The sequence below is a fragment of the Wickerhamiella sorbophila genome (genome assembly GCF_002251995.1).
Source record: "Wickerhamiella sorbophila strain DS02 chromosome Unknown contig3, whole genome shotgun sequence".
Classification (NCBI taxonomy): Eukaryota; Fungi; Ascomycota; class Dipodascomycetes; order Dipodascales; family Trichomonascaceae; genus Wickerhamiella; species Wickerhamiella sorbophila.
This window is the reverse complement of record NW_020194004.1, coordinates 925,764-950,899: the sequence shown is the minus strand read 5'-3', so window position 1 is coordinate 950,899 and position 25,136 is coordinate 925,764. Positions and strand designations below refer to the sequence as shown.

General features: G+C 51.5%; 13 protein-coding genes across 13 annotated transcripts; 8 read left to right on the top strand and 5 right to left on the bottom strand.

Annotated features, from left to right (window-relative positions):
- Nucleotides 1-27: 27 nt before the first annotated feature.
- Nucleotides 28-1,767, bottom strand: B9G98_02397 (F-box/WD repeat-containing protein pof10; the record flags this gene model as incomplete). The annotated part of the gene is made up of 1 exon (XM_024808954.1): nt 28-1,767. One exon carries the CDS (start codon nt 1,765-1,767, stop codon nt 28-30), a length of 1,740 nt encoding a protein of 579 aa, XP_024664722.1.
- A 356-nt stretch (nt 1,768-2,123) lies between these two features.
- Nucleotides 2,124-3,380, top strand: B9G98_02396 (hypothetical protein; the record flags this gene model as incomplete). The annotated part of the gene is made up of 1 exon (XM_024808953.1): nt 2,124-3,380. One exon carries the CDS (start codon nt 2,124-2,126, stop codon nt 3,378-3,380), a length of 1,257 nt encoding a protein of 418 aa, XP_024664721.1.
- A 72-nt stretch (nt 3,381-3,452) lies between these two features.
- B9G98_02395 (Altered inheritance of mitochondria protein 24, mitochondrial) lies at nt 3,453-4,322 on the top strand (the record flags this gene model as incomplete). The annotated part of the gene is made up of 1 exon (XM_024808952.1): nt 3,453-4,322. The coding sequence occupies one exon, from the start codon at nt 3,453-3,455 to the stop codon at nt 4,320-4,322; it is 870 nt and encodes a 289-aa protein (XP_024664720.1).
- Nucleotides 4,323-4,375: 53 nt separating this feature from the next.
- Nucleotides 4,376-6,721, bottom strand: B9G98_02394 (Aconitate hydratase, mitochondrial; the record flags this gene model as incomplete). Its single annotated transcript, XM_024808951.1, has 1 exon — nt 4,376-6,721. The coding sequence occupies one exon, from the start codon at nt 6,719-6,721 to the stop codon at nt 4,376-4,378; it is 2,346 nt and encodes a 781-aa protein (XP_024664719.1).
- Nucleotides 6,722-7,222: 501 nt separating this feature from the next.
- On the bottom strand, nt 7,223-8,734 carry B9G98_02393 (hypothetical protein; the record flags this gene model as incomplete). Its single annotated transcript, XM_024808950.1, has 1 exon — nt 7,223-8,734. The coding sequence occupies one exon, from the start codon at nt 8,732-8,734 to the stop codon at nt 7,223-7,225; it is 1,512 nt and encodes a 503-aa protein (XP_024664718.1).
- Nucleotides 8,735-10,278: 1,544 nt separating this feature from the next.
- B9G98_02392 (hypothetical protein) lies at nt 10,279-10,770 on the bottom strand (the record flags this gene model as incomplete). Its single annotated transcript, XM_024808949.1, has 1 exon — nt 10,279-10,770. One exon carries the CDS (start codon nt 10,768-10,770, stop codon nt 10,279-10,281), a length of 492 nt encoding a protein of 163 aa, XP_024664717.1.
- Nucleotides 10,771-11,132: 362 nt separating this feature from the next.
- Nucleotides 11,133-12,680, top strand: B9G98_02391 (Chromatin structure-remodeling complex subunit RSC9; the record flags this gene model as incomplete). The annotated part of the gene is made up of 1 exon (XM_024808948.1): nt 11,133-12,680. One exon carries the CDS (start codon nt 11,133-11,135, stop codon nt 12,678-12,680), a length of 1,548 nt encoding a protein of 515 aa, XP_024664716.1.
- A 33-nt stretch (nt 12,681-12,713) lies between these two features.
- On the bottom strand, nt 12,714-13,979 carry B9G98_02390 (Glycolipid 2-alpha-mannosyltransferase 1; the record flags this gene model as incomplete). The annotated part of the gene is made up of 1 exon (XM_024808947.1): nt 12,714-13,979. One exon carries the CDS (start codon nt 13,977-13,979, stop codon nt 12,714-12,716), a length of 1,266 nt encoding a protein of 421 aa, XP_024664715.1.
- A 251-nt stretch (nt 13,980-14,230) lies between these two features.
- On the top strand, nt 14,231-15,394 carry B9G98_02389 (Transcription initiation factor TFIID subunit 8; the record flags this gene model as incomplete). Its single annotated transcript, XM_024808946.1, has 1 exon — nt 14,231-15,394. The coding sequence occupies one exon, from the start codon at nt 14,231-14,233 to the stop codon at nt 15,392-15,394; it is 1,164 nt and encodes a 387-aa protein (XP_024664714.1).
- Nucleotides 15,395-15,514: 120 nt separating this feature from the next.
- On the top strand, nt 15,515-17,332 carry B9G98_02388 (RNA polymerase II subunit A C-terminal domain phosphatase; the record flags this gene model as incomplete). The annotated part of the gene is made up of 1 exon (XM_024808945.1): nt 15,515-17,332. The coding sequence occupies one exon, from the start codon at nt 15,515-15,517 to the stop codon at nt 17,330-17,332; it is 1,818 nt and encodes a 605-aa protein (XP_024664713.1).
- A 307-nt stretch (nt 17,333-17,639) lies between these two features.
- B9G98_02387 (ABC1 family protein MCP2) lies at nt 17,640-19,349 on the top strand (the record flags this gene model as incomplete). Its single annotated transcript, XM_024808944.1, has 1 exon — nt 17,640-19,349. One exon carries the CDS (start codon nt 17,640-17,642, stop codon nt 19,347-19,349), a length of 1,710 nt encoding a protein of 569 aa, XP_024664712.1.
- Nucleotides 19,350-19,439: 90 nt separating this feature from the next.
- B9G98_02386 (Two-component system protein B) lies at nt 19,440-23,302 on the top strand (the record flags this gene model as incomplete). The annotated part of the gene is made up of 2 exons (XM_024808943.1): nt 19,440-20,275; nt 20,446-23,302. 2 exons carry the CDS (start codon nt 19,440-19,442, stop codon nt 23,300-23,302), a joined length of 3,693 nt encoding a protein of 1,230 aa, XP_024664711.1.
- Nucleotides 23,303-23,441: 139 nt separating this feature from the next.
- On the top strand, nt 23,442-25,067 carry B9G98_02385 (putative T-complex protein 1 subunit eta; the record flags this gene model as incomplete). Its single annotated transcript, XM_024808942.1, has 1 exon — nt 23,442-25,067. One exon carries the CDS (start codon nt 23,442-23,444, stop codon nt 25,065-25,067), a length of 1,626 nt encoding a protein of 541 aa, XP_024664710.1.
- Between the last annotated feature and the right edge of the window lie 69 nt (nt 25,068-25,136).

The following is a 25,136-nucleotide window of genomic DNA, read 5'->3' as shown; positions in this document are numbered from 1 at the left end:
CCCGCCTAACGGCTTTTTACAACGGTATTATTGATCTACAAGTGACCTTTCGAGAATTTCTCTCAATTCTTCGTCCGATTCGTCGGCTTGTGGAGGCTCTTCGGGATGCAACGATAACTCGAGCGCCTGTATTAGCTCTGCGTCTTCGTTTTGTTCGCTTAACAGCACAGCATAGGCAATTTGTTCTTCTTCTGTCATGTCTGTCATGTTGTAGGCTTCGCGGAGGTGTGTTTGGTGGTTATGTTCTTCGTCCTCCAATGTGATCATTTCCATATTAAAGTCAATTTCTTCATGGATGTCTGCAGCTGTCTGGCGCTCGGCAGCTAGCCGGGTGACTGCCGGTTTACGATTCTTGCGCAACGGCTTGATCCGCTCGTTGTCCGCGCCTGAATCAATGTATTGGATAGCCTCTTTAACTGACAGAATGGCATGAGGCTGGAGTGGATCAGGATCAACCTGAAGATGTGAAATGGGGAACGACTCACGACCCGCTGTATCACCGCGGCGGAAATCGAGCACTTGTCTTGATAGTTTTGAAGATACCTGGCGAAGCGTCTCACCACTCATAAGGTCCATGGCCACACAATGGCCGTTGTATCCACCAATGAGCAAAACCACTGAATTCAAGGCAACTTGAGTAATGTGGGGCTGTCTTTCCGAAGTGAGAGGCGAAGGTCGTGCCCAAAAAAGAGGGACTGGGTCATCGAGAACTGGATGATCAACACGCCAGCAGTAAATTGTCCCGCTTGAAACCGCAGCTACCATGTATTTGGGTCCGGTGGTCGCAGCACGGTCAAAGTTCCAGGCCAGGATTCTTTCTTGTTCGCCTGACATGGCATAGCTTTCATAACCGTGAGGGCTAGCTCGATAAATTGTGTCTCGGTATTTGGCAATAACAAATCCACAGCAAATAAATAGTTGTGTGTCATCTTGGCTAAGCGGTGATGGCAGTTTTGAAGACGCTACGGTTTCGCCCTGTTTGTTGAGCCAGAACAAGCGGCCACTGGAGTCGGCAGCAACCACTTGTCCGCTATGCGTATCAGCCCAAACAAAGTCAATTGGGTGCTGGGAAAGGTCGACCTGCTTGTAGTTGTCAGTACGAGCCCCAAACACCAAAAATACTTTACCGTCGGCACCTCCGGTAACAAACGACAAAGTATCTGATGAAACATTAGGTCTATGGGTCTTGGAAACCCATACTGCTGTAACCGCGTCATCATGGCGGTACTGCAAAAAGTTGTAGCTGAGAATAAGATGCGAGGAACGGGCAAAAACCATAGTAATAATCCGTCCGTCATGGAACCCGCATACAATTGCGAACCGAGAGCCGTCCAAACAAGCAATTCTGTGCTGAATAGAGAAATCGGCTGCAAACATACGTTCGCGAGCCACTTTTCCCACCCGGGGATCGGAGATATTACCCACTCCACGGCCGCGGTTGAAGGTAATAACTCGAGACCCGCTCAGATCGGAAAACATATCGGTGATGGTGCCCAACGTAGCATTGTACGAGACCGTTTTCAAGTTTTGACGGGTCCATCGGCCCAATATCTCCTCTCTGATCAAATACTCCTCCCGCCAGGAAAAATCCGGGCCGCTCAACGCCGTCACGTCCAGAGTTCCGAATCGGGCGGCAAAATGGCGCCTCCAAAGCTTTTCTCCGGAATTTTCCTGCCAGGATTTACACACGAGCGGGACTGTGTCCAAATCACTGGGCTCCAGGTAGAAAAAGATCCTAGCAAGCACCTCTGGCGGTGGCGAAACCATATAGGGAGCTTGGTAAGTTGTCCCAGGGTGACTTAAGGGATCGATATACTGCGGGAAGCGCCCGAATAAATTACAATTACTGAATAAAATCAAGATTAAATAGTTTTGGAGGGCGAGTCCCGGTTGAGGTACTGCCGGTATTCCATTTTGGCGACTCGAGCAACCGCCCCGTAGTTGTTTGCCCATACCTTGGAGTTTTTGGTAGATTTAAAATCAAAGGATGGGTTGCACTCGGACGCTGCTTCCAACAGCGATTTATGAGACGGAGACGGTTTGTTTTCCGTCTTGGCAGCCTTCCGAGGCTCGTTTTCAGGGCTCCGGGCCCGACGCATGGTTCTTGTCTGCTTAATCACTGGATGGACTTGGAGGTAATAAGGCAGGTTGTGGCTGCTAATCCTAATTTCACTTCCACCCGAAAGTTTTCATTGTATTCTAATTTTGGTAGACTGCAGGAGACCAACCAGGTCGGCTACCAGGCGAATGTCGTGACTTGGAAGGAGGTGCTAGAAGAGGCGGTAAGAAGGCGGGCCTTCCCAAACGCTCTGAGTTTTGAGGCGGGTCCTCAATTGATTGAAGCATTGTCGGATCCCCAGAACGGCCAACCCATGGCACTAAATACGGTCATTGACGAGATGGTTGCTCAAAAAAAGCTGGTCCCCATGCAGACGTTTTTGCACGCCAAGTACCCGCTGCTCAATTCGACATGGTCGGCGGGCCAGCTAGCATCAAAAGTTGCCTTCTGGGCGTGGAGCAAAGTGGTTGATACCGACTGGCATTCAGGAGATGTTGGCAAGCTGAAAACCGTGACGTATGTTGCAATTGATCAGACCAAGGTGGTTGCACAGAATGTGCTGCGGCAAATCAAGGCCGATTTCAGACAAAACGGAAGCACTTATTCTGCCGGAATATTCTCTTTTGGTCAAATAAAAGAACTCTGTGGCATGTCCAAGGAGGATTTGGAAGTCTGTCTAGTTTACTTGAGTCGCGAAACCAACGATCTGAGTTACAAGGGTATTGTCAAAATCAATGGCGATATAGAGGACTCCGACTCGTCTATCCCTGGCATCAAAGATGTCCTAGCCCAACAATCAGTCAGATTGAGCGTGCTGGATGCCAAGATCGCCCAGTACGATGGCAAGGCTCGAGACTTTTTGCGAAAAGGCGAGCGCGAACGAGCCAAGACGGCACTGAAAGTAAAACGAGCGCACGAAAAAACCCAGACAGAGATTATGGACCAACAAAACCAACTCGAGCTTGTGCTGAACAAGATCGACCAAGCTAGTGATCAGGTCAATATGATTGAGGCGCTGAAAGCTGGCAAGGAGATTCTCGCCAAACGAAACAAGGCGATTGGAGGGGCCGATGCAGTTAGTGAGCTCATGGACTCGTTACAGGACGAGATGGCAGAGACCGACGATATTGCAGACCGGCTCGGCAGGCTGTCATTTATCGATGTCGAAGACGAACTCGAGGAATTACAGGCTCAAGCAGACAGCCAAGCACTCCATGATTTGCCCAAGGCCCAGGCAGAGGTTCGCGCCAACGAGACTCCAGTAGATGTAGAGGCTCAGCCTGAAACACAACGTGAGCCCGAATTGATATTAAATAGTTAGCATACTTGTAAAATTATCACCTAAATCCACTACGGAGCACAAAGTAAACATCTGAAATTTTCTGCTTATCCAATGGCATTGCAAGTTGGACCAAATGCTCCAGCAATAGCTGGTAAAAGTATTGTTCAGGCGGCCGCTGTGCTGAATCCCAGACTACCGAGACTGACCGAATTCAATGTTGTTGGTCAAGGCTCGATTGTGCAGGCGTCGGTGCCGGCCAGCGTTCCTGTCTGGGTCCGTCGAGGCGCTCTGGCCGGCGTGCTGGGCAAAGACGCAGTATCGGGCGTTTTGTCGCGATTCACCGTGGGGAACTCGTTTCTGGGCCGCCTGTTTGGCCGCCAGCCCATGATTGTCCAGCGGGTGGTCTCCACTAGCCCTTCCACTCTGCTGCTGGCAGCTCCCACAAATCAGACCCTGACGGTGCTTGAAATGGACGGCTCGGTGGACTGGGCCGTGGTATACCCTGCAACCCTTCATGCACATGCTGGAGAGAGTTTGAATATTATTCCCCGTACCGCTGTCGGCGGACTGGTCCACGCTGTACCATTTTCACACATCAGTGCCCGGGGCCGAGGAGTCCTCGCCCTGGCGTCACCATCCCAGCTTCTGCGAGTTACCCTGGAGGCTGGCGAAAGCATGCTTGTTCAACGAAGCCACCTGGCTGCATTCTCAATTGATGGCAATGCCGCAGGCGGCAAACCGCGCTTTGTGGATGTGAGCTTCGCTCTGGCCCCGGACCCGGACGCCCACGCTGTGACTCCTCGACGCTCGTTTGGCAACCCCACGGTCGACAAGGCTGTCTACACAACCCTGGAGCTCACGAGACAAGCGTTTTCCTGGCTCAAGCGAGCAGTGCGTCGCGGAGCGGCCGGACGGTTCGTGGAAATGCACGGACCTTGCACGATTCTGGTTACTGCGCAGGCGCCGGTGATTAAAAAGTAGATCAGCTAGTTGTTGTTTAATGGTTTTCTTAACTAGAAGGAACGCAGAACTATTTAAGCGCTAGCACTCTCGCGGTGGAGCTCGGCCATGCGGTTCAAAGCAGAGCCGGCCTTGAACCAAGCGATCTGCTCAGAGTTGTAAGTGTGGGACAGCTCGGTCTCCCAAGCGGCACCATCCTTAGGGTGGACGACCATCTTGACATTCTTGCCGGGGGCAAGCTCGTTAAGGCCAACGAGGTCGATGCGGTCCTCGGGGTTGATCTTGTCGTAGTCGGCGGGGTTGACGAAGTTAAGGGGCAGCAGACCCTGCTTCTTCAAGTTGGTCTCGTGGATACGGGCGAACGACTTGGTGATGATGGCGAAGCCACCGAGGTAGCGGGGCTCGAGAGCGGCGTGCTCACGAGAAGAACCCTCACCAAAGTTCTCACCACCAACAACAACCCAGCGGACACCCTGGTCGCGGTAGGCGATAGCGGTCTCAGGAACACCGTCCCACTTGCCGGTGAAGACGTTCTGCACGTTGTTGGCCTCGCCGTTAACAGCGTTGATGGCGCCAATCATGTAGTTGTTGGAGATGTTCTGCAAGTGACCACGGTACTTGAGCCAAGGACCGGCCTGAGAAATGTGGTCAGTGGTGGTCTTGCCAAGAGACTTGATAAGGATGGGCATGTCCTTACCGTCAGTACCGTCCCAAGGCTTGAAGGGAGTCAGCTTCTGCAGACGGTCGGAGGTAGGAGAGATCTTGACCTCAACGGTGCTGCGGTCAGCGGGGGGAGCGCGGTAAGTATCCTGGCCGCGGTCGAAGCCCTTGGAGGGCAGACCGTCACCCTTGGGCTCAGCAAGCATGAACTCCTTGCCGTCGGCACTCTTGAGAGAGTCGGTCATGGGGTTGAAGCGCAAGTCACCGGCAATGGCAAAGGCAGTGACAACGTCGGGGGAGGCAACAAAGGCGTGGGTCTCGGGGTTCGAGTCGTTACGACCAGTGAAGTTACGGTTGTAAGAAGAGACAATAGTGTTCTTGTCACCCTTCTTGATGTCACGACGATCCCACTGACCAATGCAGGGGCCGCAAGCGTTAGCAAGGACAATACCGCCAAAGTCAAGGAAGGTCTGGAGCTGGCCATCACGCTCGATGGTAGCACGGACCTGCTCGGAACCGGGGGTAACGGTGAAGATAGACTTGGCCTTAAGACCGTGGGCCATGGCGTCACGGGCGATGTTGGCGGCACGAGACATGTCCTCGTAAGAGGAGTTGGTGCAAGAGCCGATCAAACCGACTTTGATCTCCAGGGGCCAGCCCTCCTGAACGGCAACCTCCTTCATCTTGGAGATGGGGGTGGCCAAATCGGGAGTGAAGGGACCGTTGACGTAGGGCTCGAGAGTGTTGAGGTCGATCTCGATCAACTGGTCGTACTCGGCACCCTCGTCAGCAGACAAGAGCTCCTTGTGGTAGAGCTGGGCAAAGTCAGCAATAGCAGAGCGCTCAGTGGCCTTAAGGTAGTCGACCATGCTCTTGTTGAAGGGGAAAACGGAGGTGGTGGCACCAATCTCAGCACCCATGTTGCAAATGGTACCCATACCAGTGCAAGAAAGAGCATCGACACCGTCGCCAAAGTACTCGACAATGGCACCGGTACCACCCTTGACGGTGGTGATGCCGGCAACCTTAAGGATGACATCCTTAGCGGAGGTCCAGCCGCTCATGCGGCCAGTGAGCTTGACACCAATGTACTTGGGCGCCTTGAGCTCCCAGGGCAAGTCAGCCATGACGTCGACGGCATCAGCACCACCGACACCAATAGCAAGCTGGCCAAGACCACCAGCGTTGGGGGTGTGGGAGTCGGTACCGATGAGAAGAGCACCGGGGAAGGCGTAGTTCTCAAGGATGATCTGGTGGATGATACCAGAGCCGGGGCCCCAGAAACCCATGTTGTACTTGGAGGTGGCAGAGCCGAGGAAGTCGTAGACCTCCTTGTTGATGTCGATGGCACGAGCCAAGTCCTCAGGACCACCGGTCTGGGCCTGAATCAAGTGGTCGCAGTGCACAGTGGAGGGGGTTGCGACCTTGTCCATGCCAGCAGACATGAACTGCAGGATAGCCATTTGGGCGGTCGCATCCTGGCAAGCAACACGATCGGGGCGCAACTTGAGGTAAGAAACACCGCGCTCGATCTCCTGCTCGTGCGGGTTGTCCAAGTGGCCGTATAGAATCTTCTCACCGTAGGTCAAAGGACGGCCAAGACGCTCCTTGACAATCTTGACGTTCTCAAGGTTCTTCTTGTAGTTGACAAAAGTATCCTTTTCCCACACGTTCATGTTGACCTTCGAATCGAGGGTAACGGCAGAGTACGACCGTGCCATACGGGCACCAGCCCGAGCAACGCTAGTTCTCGAAAGCATTTGAATAGGGATGGTTAAAGAAAAAAATCCTTGTAAGCAAGGCCCCCACGTATTTGTATGCTTGGGCATACTGGACGCATATGCAGTATCCGCGACGACATGATTGGTCCGCTGAGCTACACCTAACCCTTGTGTCCGTCTCGGCTCCGAGGCCCGTTCCTGGGTCTCGTGACTGTAAGAGGGTGTAGCCGACGGCGCGCGGCAGTGATCAAGATGTGGTGCGACTAAAACGGCTGCTGCGTGCGCATCGGTTTGAATTTACTCGGCAGTGTTGCCTGGCAATGGCACTACGGACATTTTCCACCCGTCTCCCATGCGGGTCCATCTGAAGCCGGGGGCTAGGGTACAGTGCCAATTTCCCCTGGGCTGACACTGGCAAAATGTTCATTGGCCGATAACCGCGGGTAAGGGTAAAACCTGGGGTACAGGGCGGACCCGAATGCCGGTGGTGGTGTTTTGAGGTCAAACTGTTGTGAATTCTAGTTAGTGGTTAAAATATTTCTAAATCGTCGAGTACTTCGATATAAGTTTGTGAAGTGACTTACCCAGAAGGTCCCATTTTATTACTTTAGTGTCCTTGACTATCTTTCTCGGCCGAGGCTCATTGTAAGACATGATCAGTTTGAACAGCTGGGAGAATTCCCCGGACTTGGACACCGTCTGAGGTCGGGCATATTCAAGGTTTCGGCGCAGCCGGTTTTTTTCGGTCATATAGAAGGGCGCTCCGACTAGACACTCCATAATTGATAAAACATCCGCGGACGTTATGTAGCAGATCTTGCTATGGCGGTCCCAGATGCAGGACACCACCGTGTCGTCCTCTCCATACTCTTCTTCGTACACCTGTTGAGAAACTACTTTGTGGCTCAACCTCAGGACTCTACCAACTTGTTGACGCTCGAAGGCAACCAGCCGCCGAGACTGCTCTACCTCTTCATCGGACCACTGCTCACTAACCACGAGGCCCAGATCGCCAATTATCTCGAGAATCGCTGGCTCGGGGTCTCGATCTTTGTTTGTGTATGCCCCTCCGTATAGGTAGTCCGGCGGGGATTTGCGTCCAATCTCAGACGTTCGTATTAGTCGCGGGGTCGTGTCCGCTTTTTCGGAAGATATTAAATGAGACGCCATAGGCATAGGTAGCATGTTCATAAACCGGCGAGCTCCAGGCTCATTAGCAGTAGTAGTTTCATTATCGTGTTCCCTATCTCCAGTGTCGCTAAGTTCTTGGTCAGAGTCCCGCTGCGAACGCTTAGACCCGCCGTCTGGTGAACGAAAAAAGTTCAGCAGAGACCGTGAGTCCAGGAGCGGCATTTGAAGGCCATGCTCGGCTTCAGGCTGTGGGTTGTTTTCCAAGCTCGCTTTGTTGATTTGGCCACGCAACCGATTAACCGCACCCAGGTGACTTTTGGATTTTTTACTCCTTAAGGGTGTTCGTGGAGCAATCGCAGCGTGTGATCTCTTGTTCTTCGTTTTAATTATTCTGCCGTCGCTTTTGGGTATCACTGTTTTCTCGCCCTTTTCTCCGTCAGACGATCCGTTCTCTCTGTACAATCCGTAGCATGTTTCATACGACGACGTTTCTTGTAACGTATAGACCGGTACAGAGGGTCCTTCTTCTGTTGCACCCATACCGTACTCGTACATTGGAGCCCTAATATGCTCCTTTTCTAATTTAGCCGGTGGCGAATTAGCCGGTGGGCCGCCGCCTTCATAGTACTCATGGTGATATCCCATGGGCTCTCTGCTCCACGCCTTTGGGCGGGCTTGAAGAACATGACCGCGGTAAAGAGATGAATTGGGTTTGTTCACCTGGTCGTGTCGCCTAATTTCATCTAATGAAGGTTGATGGGTCAAATATGGAACATAGTTTGAAGGCACCTCGTAGCTGACGCCTTCCCTGGAAGGGAGACACGAGTGCATCGAGGTATCAGGAAGATCTGACGACGAGTTACTGCCGGTGGGTGACTCAATCAACTGTTCATTAGGAACCGAAGCATTTGATTCTACCATCTCAAGTGGCGCCGAATTCTCGCTATACCCTGGGTCAAGGCAATCTTGAGAATCGCAATGGTTCTCGTGTACAAAAGAGCAGAAAGTGTTCTCTTTTTCGGTACCGGGGCTGATCGCAAGTTTATAAGGTCAACTGGCTGAATTTATCAAGCTGGAGTCTCACTGCGCAAATGCAAGAATGGAACTTTTTTGTCGATGTTCGCCTTTTGCCTTGGAATGTAGGGTATATGCCAGAGAACTTGTTTCAGGGAATGCTTGATACACGAGGTCCAAGCCCACAAGTCTCTAATAATATAGACAGGTGCCACGCCTCTGTGCTGTCTTCTCGGTCTAATATGCCATTGCGAACGCACTGCATTGAGTTCCAAACCCAGGGGTCTCAACGTGCTGCTGACGCCCGAAGGAAATATCTATGCGGGGGTCTAATGTTGTTGAGATTTGGGAGCTTTTGGGCAGATATTGGAAAAATTCTCGAGGTCTATGGGGATCCGGCTGGCCAAACGCCTGGCAGCTACGTCGAAACGATCCCACGCTCCGTAGGGTTAGTGTAAATAGAGGCTTGAGAACTGGACAAATTGCCTGGAGGTGTAGCGAGACCAGCTCGAGGGCGGGCCGGTTGTTGTGGCGGTGTGTAAACTATCTTGTGTAAATATGCTGATCCTAAAGATCTGGCCACGATTCGGTGGTCGTGTTGGCGAGCTAACACCTTCGCGGAGCTTGGCTGCAAATCCTTTAAATTCATTCCGGGTGCGAGACACGAACCGCCCAAACCCACAGCGACATGCATGCGATTAGGTCAATGCAAAGAAAACGAGTGACCCTTGCCCCTCGTTAACCTGTGGGCTGTGGCCGGATGACGTTAACCGAAAGCACTCCGAAGCTAAACATGCGGACAACTTTGGGAATTTATTTGAGAATGCAGGAAGCCGAATAGCTTTTTTGGGGCAGCGATTGCCCGATCCATATTGCGATTCTGGCCACTAGGGCCGTGCATGAAAAACTCAAACGTTCTGTTTGAGACGTGGGCTGGTTAGTGCACTCCATATTAATGCAACACAGTCAGCGATCGTGTACTGGTGTCTCATCCCATCTACAGTCATGCACTGGTCTGAGAAGGACCACGATTTCAGCATGCATAGTGTCTCTTGATGATGCGTGAGTTGCTTTGTATCAGCTCCTCTGTGCCTATCCCAATAGTAGTATGCGGAATTATGGGCACAGGGTATGTACATACATACCGAAATCGTGCAGGATCTGCATAGTATTGTACGTCAGGCCACTTGCAACCTCCAGGCTGTTTGAGTTTTGTCCCAAGGGTCTGAAACACTGTTTGTAGTATGGGACCTGCGCCATCCCAGAGAGTCAAGTAATTTTCGCATTGTAGCACCACATAGCCGACGGGGGCATGCACTACAACAGGCCCTGCCAAACAGGAAGCAAAAGAAAACGCGCAAAAGCGCATGCGGGCTGCAATACAGAGCCAACTAAAACACTCCGGGATGCCGATCAGATCTAATCACTGGCATTTTAATAACGGGCGATTACTATTTGCTCTTACGGTCGAAATAAGCCTTTACTCCCCAGTACTCTGCAAACGCAATCGCAGCAGTGCTAAGAACTACAACAGACACTTGGAGAGCAGTGAGGTTTCCCTGTTTGTGCTGCTGGGAAAGATAAGTTGAGGCCGCAGAAGCGGTCAAGACAGTGAACAGCACGGTGGTGGAGACGGCAGGGTCCTTGAACTCCTCGTTGAGGTTGTCTGCGGTCTTCTTGGCCAGGTCCCTGGCCGAGTCGGCAGCGCGCTCTGCCTCACTGGCAACCTTCTTGGCCGCAGAGGTGGCACACGCCTTGACTTTGTCGGCCTCTTCCGACAGAGTGTCCATGAATGCACGGCATGTCTTCTTGGGCTCCTCGCCGTCTTTGGCATCCTTAGCGGCGTCCTGGACCGCGGAGGCGCTAGCGTCGACCGCCTCTTTAGTGGCTTCAGCTACATCCTTAGCCTCGGGATCAAAATAGGGTTGGTGAACTTGACTCATGGTAGGGTGTGGGTGTTTTGGACTTTCAAATTGAGCTGGGCCTACTAAAACTACCGGTAAATCAGAGGGTACAAGTGGGATATTTGCTGATAGCAGGTCAGACGACTTACGCTAAGGGTAAGGGCATGCACAAGAATCACATGAGGTTTTGGCCCCCTTAGCTCACCTCGCTGCGTAGTCGTGAGATCATTTTGTAGGCTTTTTATGTAGGTTTGGATATATAACATGTCGCCTTGACTAGCCTGCTCTTTGTTCGCGCCCGTTTGAGCTGCGCGGACGCCCGTGCCCTCCCAATCACCATCTGAACATCTGCAATGCCGAAATATGATTTGCTCAGGCCGCCGCTGACTGTGTGCTTAGACATGTTCAGTCCCAGTCCGGATTTCGAAGGGTCGCCAGGCCCGTTGCCGCCGCTGTGCAACGTGCCGCCAATGGCCATGCCCGTTATAACCCCTTCGAGCAACGGACAGGCATTTCAGAGCACTGTTTTCCAAAAGCCCGCCGAGCGGATCGGGGTGCTGGGCACGGGCACTCGCGGCGTGGACTGGCTCCAGCGTATTTTAATGGCCCTGCAGTGCCCTGTCCAAGAAGAAATCGATTGGGCGGTCTCTGCGTTGCTCGAGCTTTCTTTCCGCAACGCTGACGCGTTCAAACAACCCGGCAGTGAACAGGCTTTACAACTGGTGCTGGCCACCATTACAGAGCACTGGGATACGGCTACTGCCGCCCAAACCGACCTCGAGGAACGCGAAAGTGGGTTGGTCAAACGGCAGTTCCTGAGTGAGGCGCTTCTCACGCTGAGAAACGCCTGCCTCGATGCTAAAACGGCCCAGCTGCTGGCAGCAGAGCCGGCGACTCGCGAAGTGATCACCCGCGGCATGCTTCTTCCTAGAGAGCCGCTGTACAGCGAAATCAGGGGCTACGCGGTGGAAATCGCTGAACACGTCTGCTTCCATTACATGCCTGAAGGGCCAGAGTCTCCTTTGATGGTTGCCCTGGTCAACCTGCTGGATTCTCAAGACAGATCGCTGGTTATCTCATCTCACCGTGCCCTTGGCCGCTTGTGTGTCTACGACGAGTCCAACTGTATTGCCAGCTTGGCTATTGACCACGTCCATCGGCTCTTGCGCTATCTTATGGTCGAAGACGAAGAACTGGTATCGGCCTGTCTCGACTTGCTGTACCAGTACACGGCCCGTATCCAGCACGTTGATGATCTGGTCGGTGAAAATATCAAAGACGACGCAATGTGGGTTCGCGATATTTTGAGTGCCCATCTTGTTCGATTGTTAACCTACAAGATGGACCGCGAGCGGGTCGAATACGTTCGCCTACCTCGCCGCACCAAGCGACCGGCTCCAGCTGAGCCGCCGTCTTTACCGCAAACAATTCTCGATGAACTGCTTGTTTTGAACGAACCTGAGCGTGCCACGAACTGGATCAGGGCTAGCTACGAACCCGACCCGGATGGAGAAGTGACACAAATCTCGCTTTGGAAGGCATACGAGGGCCAGTTTGAGGCCCATGCGCGCCAAAGTGGCCGCAGGCTGCTCCCGGCGGTTGACTTTATCAAAAACGTCACAAGTGCTTTCCGCAACGCCGCCGCTATGGTGGTGAACGTTGGTCCCAATCAGAAAAAATTCATCATCAAGGGAATCAGACCCCGAGAACAAGCCGTCTCCCCCTCCGTGTACCGTAATAATCCGGCTGCTCTCCCGGACCCTCGCCGCCGCATCCCGCCGCCATTTGGACCGACTGTCGCATTGGTTCTGCAGAATATTGCCCGTCTTCACGGCGGTCGACAGCTGTTACAGCCATATATTGCTGCTATCGCCGACGCGGCCGTCGTAAACCCTTCGCTGTGGGGGTACGTCGACGCCCTGTTGAGTGTAATTGATAAACAAAAGTAGATACTTAAGAGGGAAAAAAAGTTTACTGTTAGTTTATTTGTCGGTGTGCTCGATCCAGCCCTTGGGACGCTCAAGACCCTGGACCTTGTGGAAGCGAGGAGTGCACGAGTAGCCGCGCCATGTGAAAATATTGCGTTGATCAGGGGGCAAGCTGTCGTCGCTGGGGCATGTACAATGGAGACGACGGCGGGTCTCCTCGTCAACGGGGCAGTTTTGGAAAGGAACGTGCCAATAACCAACGTCGTTGAAGTAATGCAGCTCGCTGCGGTCCATAAGAAGTGCAGCAGCAATCGAGTGGACAGGAGCATCGCCCCAGCGCTCGTAGAAGAATCCACCGGCCTTGTCAAGGTAGTCGAAGAAGGCGCGGTAGGCGTCACTGCGCCAAAAGTCGAGGTCGCCGACCTCGAAGTTGGACCAGAAGTGACACAAATTGTAGGTCTCACCACCGTCGTCGGAAATAAAGTTCAGAGCATTGTTGGGGTGAATGTGCTGAGGGTACTCAGCCATGAATCCCTTGACAGTCTTCCAAAGCGTCTCGATGGTGGCCTCGTACTCGTAAAGAGAAATGGTGAAGCCATAACTCTTCTTGTTGTTCTTCATGAAGGCGAAAAGGTCGTAGTCAATGTCGCAGAACAGCTTGATGTGCGGCTCGACACGCCAGTAGTACTTGTACGCGTCGAGGGCAGGGTTACGCCAGAAGAAACCAGACTCGAACCGACACATGTGGCGGTAAGGCTCAGAGAACCCGTAGATGATCTTCTTTTCATTCATTTCCTCGCGGACCAAAGCAGCCTTCTCCTGGTCGATCCAGTCGGGGTACGACCAGTGCTCGGGGGGAATATGGCCAAACACGGCCTTGCCAGAGACAAAAGAAGACACGATGGTCTTGAACTCCTCGGTGAACTCGGCGTCGTTCAAGAAGACCCAATCATAGTGGTACTTGTGGTTGTAGCGGTCTTCGACCTCACGGATCGAACCCACGACGGCCCAGAGGTCCTGGTTACGAGCAAGCGTAACAAACGTGGCGTTCTGGCGCTCATAAGTACTTGCCAATCCGTCAGCAGCATTGGGCTGCGCGGGAGCGGGCGACGAGTTACCTGCAGTGGTGGCCGGCGCAGACACGTCCTCCTCGGCCTTACCTCCGTGAAGACCTCCTGTGGTTCCGCGTAGTGAGTTCACGTTGCCGAACTTCTTGGTGTATTCAGAGAGATCCACATCTTTGTTGGACACCTTATAAATAATGAGCAAAAGGGTAACCGCTACAACAACGTAGCGCAACACCCGCAATCCTCGAACCATAGTGTAACGAAGAAGAGATGGTGAAATTAATAAAACCTTAACGTGTCAGGAGGCGAGGGATAAGGGTTACTGGGGTGATCCATGCGAGGGCTTTGCGACAATTTTTTGCAAAGAGATTTTTTTTGTCTTTCTCATGGCCCTCTTTCCTGTCTGCCTTCTATTTCTACAATGTTAATTACGCCCTCAGTCCGCACCTGTGCTGCCCCATACAACGCTCCTGCCCTGGCCGCCCCCGTCTTCCCAAGCTGACAATGACTTCAGGGCCGGATCCCGTTGTCGAGGGCCACAAAGATTATTTTCAAACGATCTTTCGACGCTGCGTGGCGGCTATTCTAGGCTCGTATGGCGCACACATCGAGCCAGAGGCGTTCGACTATATTGTCCTGCTGGCCGAGCTACACATGCACGAGCTCTACACCTCACTGGCAAGCATTGCCCATATCCAACGGCGGACCCAACCTGCCGTCGAGGACCTGGCTCTGCTGTTTAGCCAGCACAACATAAACTCTGACGACCTGTTGCGAGAAAAATCGCTCCATACCGTCTTCACTGAGCAGCTGGCTGCTCTGCAGTTTGACCCCGAGCTAGAGCCTATTCCCGACTCTGCGGCGGCGTTTTTCGACACAAAGTTCCATAATATCACATCCATCGTGCCGTCAAAACGCAAAATGCCCAACTACGTCCCCAAGTGGATGCCTCCACTGCCGCCTGACCACACCTACATGGAGTCTTCTGTGTTCACAAACCACGTGCGCAGCCTGCAAGTGCTTCGTGAGCAACTGGTAGAAGAAGGTCGTCTGGCTGAGCAGGCTCTGCAGCGATTACTTGGTCAGGGTGGGTCTGAGGCGCTACTTGAGGTCGAAAAGCCCGCTGTGCGCCAGCGCCAGCCCGAGCCGGTGTCTACGAACGGCTCTGCGCAAAAAGGAACACCAAACGGAGACGCCCCATCTTCTTATATTACAGTAGTCGACCAGGAGCCCGAGGAACCCAAGGAACCCAAGGAGCCCAAGGCGGCTGCCGAGCCCCAGCCGGCCGAAGAACCCGTCAAGACAGAGCCCTCGAATGTCGAACCCGTTAAAGTGAAACTGCCTACGCTGCGGATCTCTATGGGCAAAGAAACGGCGCGCCCATTGAGTTTGAGTCTGTCGTTGGGCAAACCCAGCGATGCCACGCAGTCTTCGGCAACGCCAGCCGCCCCAGAAAGCACGCCCGTCAAGCGGCCCAAAACCAGCGACATCTTCGGCAAACGGCCCAAAATCGATATTGCCAAATTGGCAAAAGAACACGAAACCGGCCAGCCAGTGGGTCCTTTCAAGCCCTGGGATCGCCCTCTGTCCATCCACGAGTCGCCCAACACACTGCCCTCCGTCATCGACGCTCTGGCCGCCGCAATGGCCACTATTGAAAAACAATAAATATTTAATTTGTATTTTTTTCCCCGCAGACCCCGATCTTCCCTGCTCAGACCGATCTACACCAACAAGTTTCTCGCGGATTAGCAAACCACCCAGAATCTTATTAACTAACCCCACCAAATGACGACGAGGATCACCTTGCCGGCGTCGCTGATTTATCCGGTGGAAATCACCGAGATGTTTGCCGAGGACGGCGAAAGTGTTTCTAAACACCAAGAATTACTGCGCTACAAGTACTGGAAAGAGGAACAGGACGGCGTTCCGGAAGATGGGGAAGAGCCCAAGATGGTGACCAGGGAGTTCTATGCCACATTCGAAAGCCCGCTGGCCGGCACACTGGAGCTACTTGGGCTTAAACTGGGCGACCGCATCAATGACCACACTACTCAAGTTGTGGGCATTCGGGAGGCGTGTGATCACTCGGTCCAGTACTCGGGGCTATGCGCCCTTTGTGGAGCTACTTTGGACAGCAAAGACTATCTCGACTATAATGACGCGGAAAGAGCACCGATTGCCATGTCTCATGACACCAATGGTCTCACAGTGTCGAGGGTTGAAGCCGAGCGCATCGAAAAGTCGGCCACGGACCAACTACTGGCAGAGAAGAAGCTCATTCTTGTTGTCGACCTGGACCAGACTATTATTCACGCTGCCATGGATCCCGAAATCGGCCAATGGATCCAAGACCCGGACTCGCCAAATCACGAGGCAGTCGCCGACGTGCGCAAGTTTTGTCTACGCGAACAACGTAGAGATCAGTTTGTGGACATATGGTACTATGTCAAGATCCGGCCCGGCCTCAAAGAGTTTCTGGAGAAAATGTATACTCGCTTTGAAATGCATATTTATACCATGGCTACCAAGGCCTATGCTTTGGAAATCGCCAAGCTAGTGGACCCCGAAGGAAAGTACTTTGGCAATCGCATTCTGTCTCGCGAAGAGTCTGGGAATCTTTTACAAAAGAATCTTAAACGTCTTTTTCCCGTTACTACACACCTAGTGACTATTATTGACGACAGAGGTGATGTTTGGCAGTGGAGCCCTCACCTTGTTCGAGTGTTTCCGTATTCTTTCTTCCATGGCACAGGCGACATCAATTCGCAATTTTTACCTAAACGCACTGGTTTGGTGACGCCAGAAACCGAGGCCGAAGAGCAATCTGACGCTGCAGAGCAAAGGGTCCTGAAAGTCGACGAGGACGATGAACTCGAGACGCTGGGTGGTCACATGGTGCAAATCCACGAGAACTTCTACCATGAATATGATCGCCTCAAGCCAAAGATCCCCGACGTCGGTAATCTCTTGCCCCGTCTCAAGTCTAATGTCTTTGAAGGCTGCGTGATCCTGTTTACCGGAGTGTTTCCTATAGGCACGTCTCTAGACTCTGCAGACATTGTACAGTGGGTCCGCAGTTTTGGCGCCGTGGTAGTTGCTGAGCTGGTTCCAGTCGTCACACACGTCATCACTCATTCAGGAGGCACTCTCAAGGCCCGCCAGGCTGCGGGCATGGACATTCCTGTGTTGACCACGGCGTGGCTGTTTGCCTGCCTTCGGGAATGGAAAAGAGTCGATCTTGCCGAGTACAAAGTTGAAGTCAAAGACAAGATTATGCCCTCTGAGCAGCCAGCAGAAACTGGAGGAACAGAGCCCGAAAGCGACATTGCTGAGGGCTTTGTGCGCTCCCTGTCGCGCGGCGATCTTGACTGGGACGCGATCAACGCCGAACTCAAGGAGTTCATGGACAGCGACGATCTCAGCGACGATGTGTTTGACGAAGAAGAAAATAACACCACCAGCAACCGAACCAATGGTAAACGATCCCACGAAGAGGCGGAAGAGCCCAATAAAAAGCGTTCGAAAAATGCAAACGACTCTGCTCAAGACGATGACTCTGCCGAAGACGATTTCGCCGCAGAATTGGAAAGCGATCTCACGTAACCTTGCTCTTTTTTTTCTTTTTTGGGACTTGTAACTGTTTGTAGCGCCGGCGCTATATTTGTTGTAAATAGCCAACTAATGATTCTTAACTCCCTATGAATGCTAAAGACTATTATTCTCTAACCCACCAGGATCTCCAACGTCGTTTGGAAGCCGCTCAGGCAGAAGCGCGAGAGTGGAAATCTAAATACTATCAACTAAACTCTAAGGTGCATCTGCTCGAGACCCAATTGCAGATGGTCCAGCTTCGCGTCTCCCTGGCCAAAAGCTTATAAAAGCATGAGATCGGGGCTCTCCAGAATTTGTCATGCTCCGCCGTTTGACGCCGTTGTGGGGTCCGATGCGGCCCTTGATTATGGTGCGGCAGTTCAGTCGAACAGCAAACCGGGCAAATGATACGGTGGTTCCCAAAATAACCCGCAGAAGCTTTTGGAGCAGGAAGAGAGTGTACTGGGGAGCCGGTATTATTGCGGCCACAGTTGGGGCTTATAATGTGAACGAGACTTTCAAAACAGCGGTCGATGTGACGGCTTTGGGAACTAAACGGGCCGCTACGGTTTCCTATGTTCTTTTCCGGTGCTCGTGGGCTTACCATTCCGTTTTAACCGCAAAATACGACAGTCCGGAGGAACAAGAAGCCGCTTTGAGGGAGTGCCATACTCGGTGCGCCAAGATCACCCGCTGGGCTTTGGAAACAAATGCCGGCTTGTTTATCAAAATTGGGCAGCATATTGCCGCATTGACTTATTTGTTTCCCGAAGAGTGGACGTCGACTATGATCCCGTTGCAAGATAAATGTCCAACAACGCCCTATGAGGACGTTGAACGGCTAATTCTCGAAGATGAAGGCAAACCCATTGAAGAGTTGTTTGTTTCGTTCGATCGTGAGCCGCTTGGAACAGCTTCTCTAGCTCAGGTTCATCGGGCAGAGCTCCTAGACGGTACAAAGGTTGCAGTTAAAGTTCAACACCCCTCATTGAAGAGGTTCATTCCTCTGGATATCATGCTGATTCGATCAGCCATTGATGCAATTGAGTATTTTTTCCCTCAGTATCCCCTCCGATGGCTTTCGAGTGAGATTGAAAACTCGATTTACACTGAGCTTGATTTCAGAGAGGAGGCACGCAATGCTGGCTTTACAAGCATTTATTTCGAGCCGTTCTACGACCTTACTGCTCTAAGAGTGCCCAAAGTCTTCTGGGCTCGCCGTCGCCTGTTGTGCATGGAGTTTTGTGCCGGTGGTCGGCCCGACGATCTAGAGTTTCTGGAAAAGCACAACATCTCACGAAGCGAGCTCTCAGAATGCTTCTCCCATATTTTCAACAATATGATTTTTACCCCAGGCGTTGGCCTTCACTGTGACCCGCATGCTGGAAATATCGCTATCCGGCCTTTAGAAGAACATGAACGTCACGGCCCGCATAATTTCGAAGTTATTCTCTATGACCACGGCCTTTATCGATATGTTCCATCTAAAACCCGTCTTGCATATGCGCATTTGTGGCTGGCCCTGCTGGACAGCAATGAGAAAGACATGAGAAAGTACGTTGAGGAATTCGCAGGTATTGGTCCCGACAAGTTCGATATTTTCATTGCGGCAATCACTGGCCGCGACACGGAGAATGCCAAAACCAATGTCATGTCTCGTCGAACAAGCACCGAAACCACCCGCATGTCTGAGCAGATTCAGCAGCAAGGGTTACTTGTTCAAGTCATGCAAATGCTGCGTGAAGTGCCCAACATTGTGTTGCTCATTCTCAAAACTAATGACCTGACCCGTTATCTCGATGAAAAGCTCGATTCCCCGCTGGGGATTGTTCGCACTTTTCTCATTATGGCCCAGTATTGCACCACGACAATCTATAAAGAGAGAATTCGGTCCATTGCCAGCCAGTATCCTTCAAAATGGTCACTCAAGCGTCGAGTCCTTGAGTTGACAAGTTGGCTCGCCTACATTACGAGGTACAGTCAACTCAAATTGTACAGCTGGGTCGCTCTTTTTCGACCGCTCACCTAGTATCTAGTCACGTGATGTCCGCTATAATTACCTAATTTAACCTCCCTCGCCCTTTCTCTTTCTAATCGCGTATAGTTGTTGTTCAACGATATGGATAAAGAGGAGTTTTTATTAGAGGATTATGAAAATGGAGAGCTTGAGGCTGAAAAATCGTTGAAGGACGAAGCAAAAAATGATGAGAGCGGTACACATGTGGCAGCCAGCGAGATAATTGCGGAGTGGAGCGACCCTGAGTTGCGAAAGCAAGTTGAGGATCGAACAGAGCAAGAGCAGGAGGTAGCACTCGAGGACCTTGAGGCCCTCGCTAACAGTCCACCCGACAGTGTGCTTAATACGTTCGAGCAGCTTCCGGAGGTTCAGGACGAGATGGACGAGATGAAGGCTTCAGTTGGCGATCAGGACGTACATGCGGCTGCAGAACAAAGCCCAATTATAGAGGAGCCTCCTTCTAGAGTCCAAAGCGAAGAGCGTGTGGGCGAAAGCGAAGAGATCACAATCACCGAGATTGGCGGAAACAAAGACCTCGACGTAGAAGTTGAGAACGACGAGCTTCTTACCTGCCCTGTGATATTTCATTTGCAAGGCCAAGACCCTATTGCACTTGTTGGCGAAAATGCAATTCTTGCCGAAGCGCCAGATTATCTCTTGACCCTGGATAGAGTGTTTGGGCTGCTGCGAGAACGAATCGACACCCAAGAGGGGCTGGAGATTGTGCTCCAGATCACCGATTTGGATCTCGTCATCAATGAAGACAATATCTACGCGGGGGAAACCCGGATCAGTGACCTAATAGAGGTCTTGGATGTTGTTCCCAAAACCCCGGATCACCTGGATATCACAGTCACGTTCCAACCCCGATTCGTGTTCGGCCTCAACAGCCTGTTCGAAAAACTGCATGCACCACCACCTACAAAGAAGGCTAAAAGGTAAGTATTCAATCCATGTCCTTTGATGTATTTATTCCTCTACTTCTATTTCTGACTAAACACCCTTCTACCCCTATAGCCCCAACCTCTTGTAGAAGACAAAAAATGCGACCATGGTACATTCCAATAAATGTACGGTTGGTGCTGATAGCGTGGCTACTCACGCTGAGCTGTGTGGGCATTTTGGGTGGCGCCGTCTGGGTTTTGAGTAGAGACGCTCTGCTGGGGCTCGAAGCCTCGAACCTGGACGTGCAGTCCAGCATGAAGGAGACCCAGGTATACACGCTACTGAATTCTATGCTAAGTCAATTGCTCAGAGTAACGACATCCTCGCAGGTTCAGCAGATCATGAAGGCTCCTGACGACGAGCAGGTGTTTGCCGCCTATAACGACACTCTTACCAGCAGTCTGGATAATTCTTCCTTGGTGGCCTTGACAATCTACTTTCAAAACACGACAGAGTTCACTTCTTTTGTTCTCAACACCATGGCTAATGTCTCGATCCCATCAAGTCTTATGCCTTTGGACTCCGACATTATTTACCAGAAGGACATCGCCGCGTCCACGTTAAACCAAACAGGAATTTATGTCGCCGGTCCAGACCGAGCTGAAAACACCCCAAGTTACTTTTTCAGCTTGACTGTGCCGGTAATTGTATCCAAAATTTGGAGTCAACCAACCAAGCCTTCACAGCTCGTTAATGGAAACTTACTCGGCTATGCAACGGCCATCTTCACCTCCGTAAAAGTCGAACAAGCATTGAACGAAACAAACGCAAGTATGCTGTCCAGTGGAATTTGTGCTGCAGCAATGGCAGAGCTGTCTGAGTCTGGCACCTCCGTCACCTATGTGCTACCGGTTGCCGCATGTGATGGCGCAAATCGACAGAGTTCGCTTTTACCCAACTCCATCAGTCAACAGCTGGCCAACCAAGAGGAAACACACGCAGTTGTAAATGGTGGTCTTAATAAATCTATGGTTTCGGTGGTCGCAATGACGTTTTTCAATAAAAACTACGTGGTGCTTCTCCAGCAGTCTCACGCGGGCACATTCAGAATGGTTCACAATCTCCGAAACATCATCGTAATTACAATGTGCAGCGTGTTTGCAGGAATGGCTATTGTTGCTCTTGTCTTGGGCCAATTTGGAACTCGGCAAATCGTCAAATTAAAAGAAGCCACTACCCACCAAAAGCAACCATCTACTTGGCACCAGCTGGGCAGAACTTTCAAATCCCCGTTTAAACATTATAAAGGACCCAGAGGCCCCCCGGGGCCAGGTGGTGGAGAAAAGAGTACAATTGGCCACATTGACAGCTACAATCAAGACGAAGAAGCTTTAATTACTGATGCTAGTGCACCTTGCACTTCTGAAAGCCAGGTCCCAGAAAAGGTTCCACTGCGAAAGCATATACGTGATGAGTTGGATCTCATCACCGAACGATTTAATGAAATGGGTGATGAGTTAAGGGAGCAGTATAGGGTTCTCGAGGAGCGTGTCGAGGCACGTAAGTCTGAAATTCAGTTCGCCCAGCAGGTCGCTAATGATGCAAACAATGCAAAGTCTCATTTTCTGGCTAGAGTTACGCATGAACTGCGTACCCCCCTGAACGGCATTCTCGGAACAGCTAGTCTGTGTTTAGAAGAAGACCTCACCGAGGATAATCTGAGCAATGTCCATGGAAGCTTGAAAACTATTTTCAAATGTGGTGAATTATTGCTGCATCTACTCACTGAGCTCTTGTCTTTTTCGCAGAACGAAGTTGAGAATCTGGATTTGGATGAACATGAATTCATGATCGCCGAGGCGACTGCTCAATTGACCGCTGTTTTCCGGGAACAGAGTGAAGCCAGCGGCATTCAACTTGAGATCCATGCTGATCCATCTTGTCAAAATCTTATTCTATACGGCGATATCAATCGTATTTTGCAAATTGTTTTCAATTTGATGTCCAACAGTCTCAAGTTCACCCCCTCGGGTGGTAAGGTCTCTTTCTTCGTTCGTGCGGACAAAATTGCGGACACACCTAATCAGCGTCTGGTCACCATTGTTGTTCGCGACACAGGGCCTGGTATTGCGCCCCATTTGCAGAAGCGTGTTTTCGAAGCGTTTGTGCAGGGTGACATCAACAACACGGCTCGCAAGGCCGGTGTTGGACTTGGTCTATCTATTTGTCGTCAACTTGCTGAGCGGATGGGTGGTTCTATCAGCCTGAAATCCGAACTGAACCACGGTGCTGAGTTTACCTTCCGAGTGCCTCTAAGATATGTTCCGTCTCGTGAAGGAGTCACCACCCCCGGGTCAAGTCGCAGCAGCGATGTTTGGCCGGAATACGAACTTTACTCTTCAGAGACTATTGTTCGCAAAGCTGAAATGGCTTTGGATCACACCTCTGCGAAGAAAGGGTCTCCGGGCGGCTCTCAGCCAACAACTCCTCTTACTTTTAGTCCCGCCGAACGGCCCACCATGAAACGCGGCACGTCTTTCGAAAGTACAGTATCAAAGTCTTTGCGCGTGCTGGTTGTAGATGATAATAAGGTGAACCAAGAAGTTATGGTGCGGATGCTTAATCTCGAAGGATTGAAGAATATTGACATTGCAAACGACGGTAACGAGGCAATTGAGCAGACTAAAGAGGCACTTGAGTCACAAGAACCCTATGACGTTATTTTCATGGACATCCAAATGCCCAACCTGGACGGACGGCAAGCTACTAAAATCCTGCGGGGTGAAATGGATGTGAAAATTCCCATCGTCGCTGTATCTGCCTTTACTGGCGATGAGAACGTCCAACAATGTCTCGCCGTAGGAATGTCGCTGTTCCTAGCCAAACCCCTCAGGCGACCCCACCTTCACAAACTGCTTTTGACGTTGAACGACCTCGCGGTTATGCCCCCCTTGCCCGAAGAGTCTGTTGGAGGAGACATTCTTGGTCATCCGAGCAGTGCCTCGCTGTCGAAAACGACATCGTCAGCAGATCATAACCGAAAGGCTTTACTGAGACGCTCTAAAAGCTTTTTGGGCTAACCGCAGTGTTCTTTTTTCCCCCCAGCTATATTCTATTTATTTATTTCACGTACAATAAAGCCCAATTATTCATGCTTCTCCCACCCGAAAAAAGTTACTTAATGCAAGCTTGCTGATTAACCAACTCATCTTTCCAACTATGAGCTTTGGAGGCCAAACTCCGACTATTGTCGTTCTGAAAGAAGGAACTGACACCTCGCAAGGTAGGGGCCAGACAATCTCGAACATAAATGCTTGTATCGCTGTTCAGGACACCCTTCGCCCGACGCTAGGCCCTATGGGATCTGACGTTTTGGTTGTGGACCCGAATGGCAAGGCAACGATTTCCAACGACGGTGCGACGATTCTGGGTCTTTTGGATGTCGTTCACCCTGCTGCGCGTATTCTTGTGGACATTTCAAAGTCTCAGGATGCTGAGGTTGGCGATGGTACTTCATCTGTCACCATTCTTGCTGGCGAGCTGATGCGAGAGGCAAAGCAATTTGTCGAGGAAAACGTGCCTGTGGAGACCATTATTAAAGGCTACCGTAAGGCTTTGCGACTTGCTATCAGCTATATCAAGGAGATTGCTGTGACGATCGACAAATCTGATCCGGAAAAATTCCGTGGCCTTCTTCAGCGATGCGCTGCCACCGCCATGTCCTCCAAGATTGTCAACGCCAACAGTGAATTTTTCACAAAGATGGTTGTTGACGCGGTCATGACTTTGGACCAGGACGATTTAAACATCAAATTGATTGGTATCAAGAAGGTTCTTGGTGGCTCCATCGAGGATACGTTGTTCGTCGACGGCACTGCCTTCAAAAAGACCTTCTCGTATGCCGGTTTCGAGCAGCAGCCCAAGAAATTTGAGGATCCTAAAATCGTGTGTCTCGATGTCGAACTAGAGCTCAAGGCTGAGAAGGACAACGCTGAGGTCCGTGTTGACACCGTTTCTGACTACCAGGCAGTTGTTGACGCCGAATGGAAAATTATTTTGGATAAGCTTGAGGCTATTGAAGCCACTGGCGCGCAGGTCGTTTTGTCCAAGTTGCCCATTGGTGATCTTGCCACCCAGTTTTTTGCCGATCGGGATATTTTCTGTGCCGGCCGCGTTTCCAACGAAGACATGAACCGGGTTCTCGCTGCTGTTGGAGGCCAGCTGCAAAGCACCACTTCGGATATCCATGAGGAGCACTTGGGTACTTGCAAACACTTCGAGGAGCGTCAAGTCGGTGGTGAGCGTTTCAACCTCTTCACAGGCTGCCCTAAGGCCAGCACCTGCACTCTTATTCTTCGTGGTGGCTCTGAACAGTTCATTGCTGAGGTTGAACGCTCGCTGCACGATGCCATTATGGTCGTCAAGCGGGCGGTTAAGAACAATGTCGTCGTTGCTGGCGGTGGTGCCTGTGAAATGGCAGTGTCCAAATACCTTCGCGAAACTTCAAAGACAATAAGAGGTAAGGAACAGCTCATCATTGCTGCATTTGCTCGTGCCCTTGAGGTTATCCCTCGTCAACTCTGTGAGAACGCCGGCTTTGATAGCATAGACGTTCTCAACCTGCTGCGGATGAAACAATACCAGGGCGACGTTTGGGCAGGTGTGGATTTCTCGACAGGCTCTGTGGGCAACAACTACGAAAGATTCGTTTGGGAGCCTTCTCTTGTCAAAACCAATGCTCTTCAAGCCGCAACTGAGGCAGCATGTATTGTCCTGTCGGTGGACGAAACCATAAAGAACGAAGAGTCGGCACCGCCCCCTCAAGGTATGCCAATGCCTCGATAAAGTTTATATGACTGGATGTATGTAGTAAGCTTGAGGAATTCGAAGTTTTTGAATCAATTTTACGACATG